Genomic DNA, 6751 nt, shown 5'->3' with positions numbered 1-6751 from the left:
GGTGCTCTGTGTAAATATCTAAAACTCATGAAACTGAGAGCAACCTTCAGTCTGTGATCATATTTCTCCTATTCGATAATATAGAATAGACACGACAAATTCTTGTATGAAACCGTCTGCGAGAAGGTTTCACATGACAAGATGGAGTTTCTTATTCTACATACACATTTACTACGCCAAAGGACTTCTGTAGAATATCAGATAACAAACAGGGTAAGTGCAGAACCAAAGCCAAAGCAGTCGATGAAGATGATTTATAAAGAATGAAGTGGGATTTGTTATAATAAAAGGAATATATGCTGTCTGGTTTCAAGAACATACATGTTTGGTCCTTTACATTTACTATAACTATAAACACACAAATACAGACTACAGATACATGATACATTCGTGGTTGTAACAAAGTTTTTCTACATCCTTTCTAAATAATTCTCAACTTCGGCAATATCGGTGACCAGATAGAAAATTAATAGCTAGTGTACATCTACCATTCATGAAATCATGAACTGACGCCCTAATTGCTTCCAAAATACTCCAACCATCCAATTTTATGTCACTTAACTTTCCGCGCAAAAAATTTGGCCATGGTCAAAGTTGAGTCATGAACAGCGGAAGCGACATATATTGTAGGACAAATGGAGTACACAGCTGGCATTGAAGTAGATCACAAGTAATGTGAATCAACACTTATCTGTCGTCGTCTTCATCAGGAGGAAGTGTAGGACTCTTTGAACAAAGACTAATGTCGTGAAGTTCCTTTAGTCTTGCTGCTGGATTGCACAGACCTATATAATGAATCCCAAATTCTCTTCTATTAGCATTTAGCAATTTAGGATCACGATAATGTTAGGGCGTCATCAAATGAGTCATACAAAGAACAATCACAAGGCTCTAGAGCTTTAGTTCCAAAGGTAAATTAAGCAATGTAAAATATGAAACGACAATTGGTTGAATAATTGAAAAATGAGATTATTCAGGAATACACATTGAATGCTGAGATTACGCATTGAATTTCTGCTAGTAGATCCATAATCAAAAAAGCGTTTGTGATTGTTCCAGAAGAAATGAAACAAAAGGTAGGGTAGAGCTAGGACTAGGGGTGTTAACGAGCCGAGCCGAGCCCGAGCTTGGCCTTGCTCAGCTTGTGCTCAAGAACCAAAACTCGAGTTCGAGCCGATCTCGAGCTTACCCGAGCCTGAAAAAAATGCGCTCGTTATAAAGCTTGCGAGCTTTAACGCGAGCTCGAGCCAAACTCGAGCCCAAATCGAGCCTATATAAAATTGTTTTTTTTGTTCTATTTTTTTGTTCCGATATTTTCAATAATAAGGTTAGAAAGTTATATGTAAAAATGTTTGGCAAATCAGCGAGACATTTGATACGTGTGATACAAAAATATAATCATGATAAAATATTTTATAAAATATGACCAATATCTTATGCAATCACACAAGTTCGAGCCGCTCGCGAGCTTTTCGAGTCGAGCCAGTCTTTGCTCGGCTTGACTCGTTAAGCTTTCGAGCCGATCCCGAACCCGAGCCGAGCTTGCACGAGCCGAGCTTTGACCGAGCTTTGACCGAGCCGATCTCGAGTTGTTCGCGAGCTGTCTCGTCTCATTAACACCCCTAGCTAGGACAGTTATTGTATGAGGTCTACCCAATGCTAGATGCAGAGGCGTATAATAGATCGATATGAACATCACGAGCTGTCCCATAAAACAGACATACAATTGGTACTGAATATGAGTAATAATTCGAGTTTCAAGGCAGATTACGGTTTCACTCAACTTTTGAGGTAGCTGCTCAAGCTTCACTAGTGGGCACTTGAGGTATCTCTCCCAGGGGTCTGGACTAAACCACGTCAACCAGGTCGAGTATTGGTCAAGTTCGGGTCCAAGTCATTTAAGGTTTGTTTGCATTTGGGCCGGAGTTCATATATGTTCCTGGTGTCTATTATCAAGTTATCCAGGAATACCGGGTAATCGGAATTTTGGCTTGGGTCAACTCGCGTTTCAGATCATATTTGGATCTGTTTGTGGGATCAGTTTTGCTAGGTTTAGTTTAGACAGCCACCCCAACTGGGCTTGGGTCATAAGCATCCAAATTTAAAATAAAGATAACCAACAAGGATCCTACAGCATTAACATCAGGTACAAGATTCACTCACTCACTCACTCACAAGCCTAGCTGGAAGCTAAACAACAGAGATAAAGGTCCTTAATGCATCCGAATCTTGGTTATCCTTGTAAATCTGTATCCTTAAGCACCACAAGAAAATCCTTAACGTGAAACACTGGTGATAATCGACTTAACGTTAAGGTTTTGTGTGATGGCCAAGTCGCCAACATAGCATATGTGCAACCAAGATTCATCTTTCCGTCACAAATCACGCGCTTTCCATAATGTACATGGTCTCAAAATCTCAACCTAGCTTACAATCTTTCACTGGTTGCAGACTAGCAATTCATTAATTGTTTTAGATTCCAAAAATGTAACAGCATCAAAATGACCTGATACATGCTGTCATGGTCTAAGCCACCCAATGAAGATTTCATGGCAAATATTGCAAGTACCTCTAGAATCAAATGGTCAGAAGTGGAAGCTACAGATTACTAATTACTCCGTAATCAAACAGGGCAATGAAAAGCGTAAAATATAACTCAAAAAAAGAGAATGGGGAACAAGACACGCGCACCTGAACATTTTGGAATATCCCACACTGCAATGGATGTGGGTGTACATCGAGGATCACATATTGCTCGATTATCTTCATGATGGACATTCATAGCAAGCATCCATGACCCAATAGTGACATCCTCGTTGCTGAACATCCTCAAGCTGCATCATACAAGACGATCGAATTTTATTGATGAAACAATTTTATGATGAAAAGGAGTCAGTTTTTTTTTTTTTTTTTTTTTTGAGACAAGGCAGCTTTAGACTAGAAGGGGAGCCTTGGCGCACCGGTTAAGGTGTTGCTTTGTGACCGTAAGGTCACGGGTTCAAGTCCTTGGAGCGGCCTCTTGCCAAAATGGCAAGGGAAGGCTTGCCCCAATTACACCCTTGTGGTGGGACCCTTCCCCGGATCCTCGCCTAGCGGGGACGCCATCGTGCATCGGGCTGGCCTTTTTTTTAAGGCAGCTTTAGACTCAAAACCCTGAATGTCAATCAAAATCCTGCTCTTGTTGAGCAAGTGAGCATTTGTAATTACATTGTAGATACGATTTAAGAATGATGCAAAATATGAGAGGTGCATGGATTCCTGAAACATTGTAGGGAGAGAAAATGCACGCCCTCTTTCTTGACATATATGAGATGATGCTTTACAACAGGATACCTCTTAACATCATATAGACAATTCACTTATCAAGTCGCGCCTGAAGCTAATTGTTCTTCAAAAAAAAAAAAAAAAACAGAAAATCTTTTGAGAAATCTAATCGTATAGATTCAAACAATGCAAAAACAGGAGCAAGGATCAATTGATAGTCGAGAAATCTGTGGAACTAACAGGAGAGAAAGAGCCAAACCTGTTATTCCTTGCAGTAGCCAACGATGCTACCACCTCAGCAGACAAAATATACATTGGGCCATAAGCATGCAAGAAATATTCATTTCCAATAAGATGTCCCTGACTCTCGTACCTTGATGAAAAATTCAAAGAAAGATCAGCACAAGGCAGTGTGATACTTCCCACATCACTCAATTAACCCCAATTTTCAAACTCTTTACCAAAATAGTCAAAGGGGAACACTGAGTGAGATGGAGGAACTATTTGCTAACTGCCAACATTAACTCTTATCATGGGATGATATAACAAATCGATATTTACTGATGAATAATAGAATTGATATGTGCTCACCATTTCATTTTCGGGTCCGTAATAACAGGTCCTTTCTTCATACAGCCAATATAAGTCATTGAATTGGTCCGCTCTTTGGCAAGAAGTGTTGCTAGTCTGTCTGGCGATTGAAAAAACAATATAAAGGAATTCCTCTATAAAAAATATAGGAATATGTGATTCTTAAGTAAATATGTTACCTGGCCGTAGATATATATCATCATCAGCTTTCACATAATAATCTGCATCAAAAAGTTCAAACGCTGACTTGAAAAATGCAAGCCTGTAGAGAAAGATAACAGATATATGATATACAGGTAATGCAATAGTTAATGTATAATGTCAATTATGTCAAACGAAAACCAATTGAGTTTTACGTTTTGTAAGGAAGTTTAGCATATTCTTCTTCGATGTCGGTAAGCATAAAATCTTTGTACTGATCCACCTCTTGGGAAAGCTCAGACATCTTTTTGGCATCTTTTGATCTCCCTATCACAAACCTAAATGCTAAACCAGTAGCTTGCTCCAACCTACAGAAGGTGATATCAGGTGAATAAAACTACATGTATATATTATACGAGTGAGAAACTGCCCATGATCTGAATTCTGAAACTTCTTCAGGGTCTACAAGCAATGAAAAGTTACACTCAGATAAAACTTGATGCAATCCAGATGAATATCTTTCTAGTCCTTTCTGGACAGACAATAAGCAAAGATCACATTGACAAATTGAGATTCTTGTTGAGATCGATGTTTTTATCTTCATTTGCACAAACATATGACATACTCAAAAGCAAGTATTACAAAAATAAACATGCTCCACAAAAAATCAGCCAGGTCCAACATGACAACAGTATGGAATCCATGCCCGAACTTATTTACCTTCACCATCGACAATAACATCCCAAACCATTTCACTTTTATTGTTCAACCCTCTTAGTTTCATCAACCAGAAACCCAAATTTGAAGCATACTAATACACCTTTCGTAAAGCATCGCATACATGTACCTTTGTAAATCACTACTCTCGTGGGTGTCAATCTGTCATGTTACTTTCGCACACAAGCCTCTGAGGTCTATAAATTATTACGAGTTTACGACCAGCAGCGCTATCCTTATGATTTCATACATATTTCCATGCTTCGCAATTAAGATCACCTTAGTTCAAAAGTTATGTCCAAACGTATAAACGATGCAACCAGTACATTACACCTCATGTACATGACAATAACATCCACATTAACGCAACCAAAGTAACTAGTCAACAAAGCAACATATCTTCTGCATTACACCCCATATACATGACAATAACATCCACAGTAACCACTCAACAAAGCAACAAATCTTCTGCATTTTCTACAAGGGCGTATATATGGTTAGGCATGGTAACATAAGCTATCACAATCACTCAATCATAACGCTTGGTTGCACAATTTGACAATAAGATATTCATTTGGATGGCAACACTCTTAAATTGCATTTAAGCCCTCATCTACAAAACTACAAATCTTAAATATCCAATGTATTAAGTTCAAAAAAAATCCGATCTGATAATGCAATCCAAAACTCAACTACGGATCATGTTAGAGTGTAAAATGGATCTTGCGACTCCAAAAATTGAATCGTAAGCGTAACGATGTTACAATAAGAAGAATAGAATAGAATGAAGGGCATACCTAAGAAGAGAATCAGGAGAAGAAGCAAACCAAGTACTCCGCAACGCAAGTCTCCGATCAGAATTCTGAAAAGCGGTCTGAATTCCGACAAAGCCTAGAAACTTGGGGCGATCAACGGCGGTGGTAACCTTATGATTGAGGTACTGGGCACGGAAGGAATCGTGGACGCGACCGCATCGGATAACCGGCGTAGTTTGTCGAGAGAGGGATATGAGTGAGAAGATTGTGCCGGAAATTCCGATAATGAGGCAGCAGATTGAGAATGCGATGAGAGGTCGAGGGGTAGTGGTCGGGAGAAGTGGGAAGGGCTTTTTGGTCTTTTCGGATTTAGAGTATATGTGGTGGTGGTGGTGGTGGCTCTCAGATGGTAGCAGTTGTGAGCTTCGCGGCATTGCTGCGGTGGATAACAAGAGGTGTCGCCCAGATTATTTGATCTCACTTCTCAAGTAAGATGAGATGCAGTCGACTAGTGTGGACTACTGCTACACTGCTACTCTTGCTCTATCCTTCACTTTGGTCTATGGACTGCCAACACTATACTTTTTTTTTTTTTTTGTTGTTGTTGTTGTTGACAATACTAAAACGGTTCATTTATATATATATGTAAACAAACTACACGGGTATTATGTTCTAAGCGTTACATATGTTGAGTATGTAGATGCTCCAGTGAGAGCAATATTAACTTCTCTATTACTACAGAATTGAAAACGACACGTACTAAATCTATAGCTATATCCTTTAATTTTCTCTATGGTATTGCAGACGTGTACCGGAATTTTGGTGTTAAAACTTAGTATTTGAGCCAGTTGTTGAGAAGGAATGAGAAAGATAGCCTTCGTATAGTTGTGTTCTAACGCCCATTGCATAGCTAGAAGTAATGTCGTTGATAGCGCTTGGATGAGTGAAGACGATCTAACTGTTCTTCCTTGTAACTCGTTAGTATCTTCAAAAAACGATGCAACTCCAAAAATTCCGTATGGCTTACCACGAATTGCCGCAACTTGTATTTGATGGTCTTCACTATTTGTAGACGGGGTATACTATACTGTTTTTGTTTAAGTTTGCCTTTTCGATGAGATCTCCCTGAGGAGTGGCGCTCAAATTGGGTGTCACCTCTCACATGTAATAAGTCGGGACCCCTATAATAATGGATGTCTGTGAAAGGGTGGTACCCAATTTCAGCGTTATCCGGTGACGCCTTATCATTATCCAAGACGCTATCAACAAGACGTGAAAATGTG

General features: G+C 39.3%; 1 protein-coding gene across 1 annotated transcript; it reads right to left on the bottom strand.

Moving 5' to 3' along the window:
• Positions 1-253: 253 nt before the first annotated feature.
• LOC141653446 (putative beta-1,3-galactosyltransferase 12) lies at positions 254-6004 on the bottom strand. The gene is made up of 7 exons (XM_074461214.1): positions 5511-6004; positions 4212-4364; positions 4035-4117; positions 3856-3955; positions 3524-3637; positions 2692-2834; positions 254-785 (listed from the first exon to the last, which is right to left on the bottom strand). The coding sequence occupies exons 1-7, from the start codon at positions 5900-5902 to the stop codon at positions 688-690; spliced, it is 1083 nt and encodes a 360-aa protein (XP_074317315.1). The 5' UTR covers positions 5903-6004; the 3' UTR covers positions 254-687.
• Between the last annotated feature and the right edge of the window lie 747 nt (positions 6005-6751).

The sequence above is a fragment of the Silene latifolia genome, chromosome 4 (assembly GCF_048544455.1).
Source record: "Silene latifolia isolate original U9 population chromosome 4, ASM4854445v1, whole genome shotgun sequence".
Taxonomy (NCBI): Eukaryota; Viridiplantae; Streptophyta; class Magnoliopsida; order Caryophyllales; family Caryophyllaceae; genus Silene; species Silene latifolia.
This window is presented reverse-complemented; position numbering and strand designations above follow the sequence as displayed.

What these genes read in the sequence shown, in the direction of transcription:
- LOC141653446 (XM_074461214.1), bottom strand. Translation starts at nt 5,902, where the DNA reads ATGCCGCGAAGCTCACAACTGCTACCATCTGAGAGCCACCACCACCAC. An exon ending in GCTAAACTTCCTTACAAAAC is followed by an intron (nt 4,118 to 4,211) that starts GTAAAACTCAAT and finishes CTTTCTCTACAG; the next exon opens with GCTTGCATTTTTCAAGTCAG. An exon ending in GGATATTCCAAAATGTTCAG is followed by an intron (nt 786 to 2,691) that starts GTGCGCGTGTCT and finishes TTCATTATATAG; the next exon opens with GTCTGTGCAATCCAGCAGCA.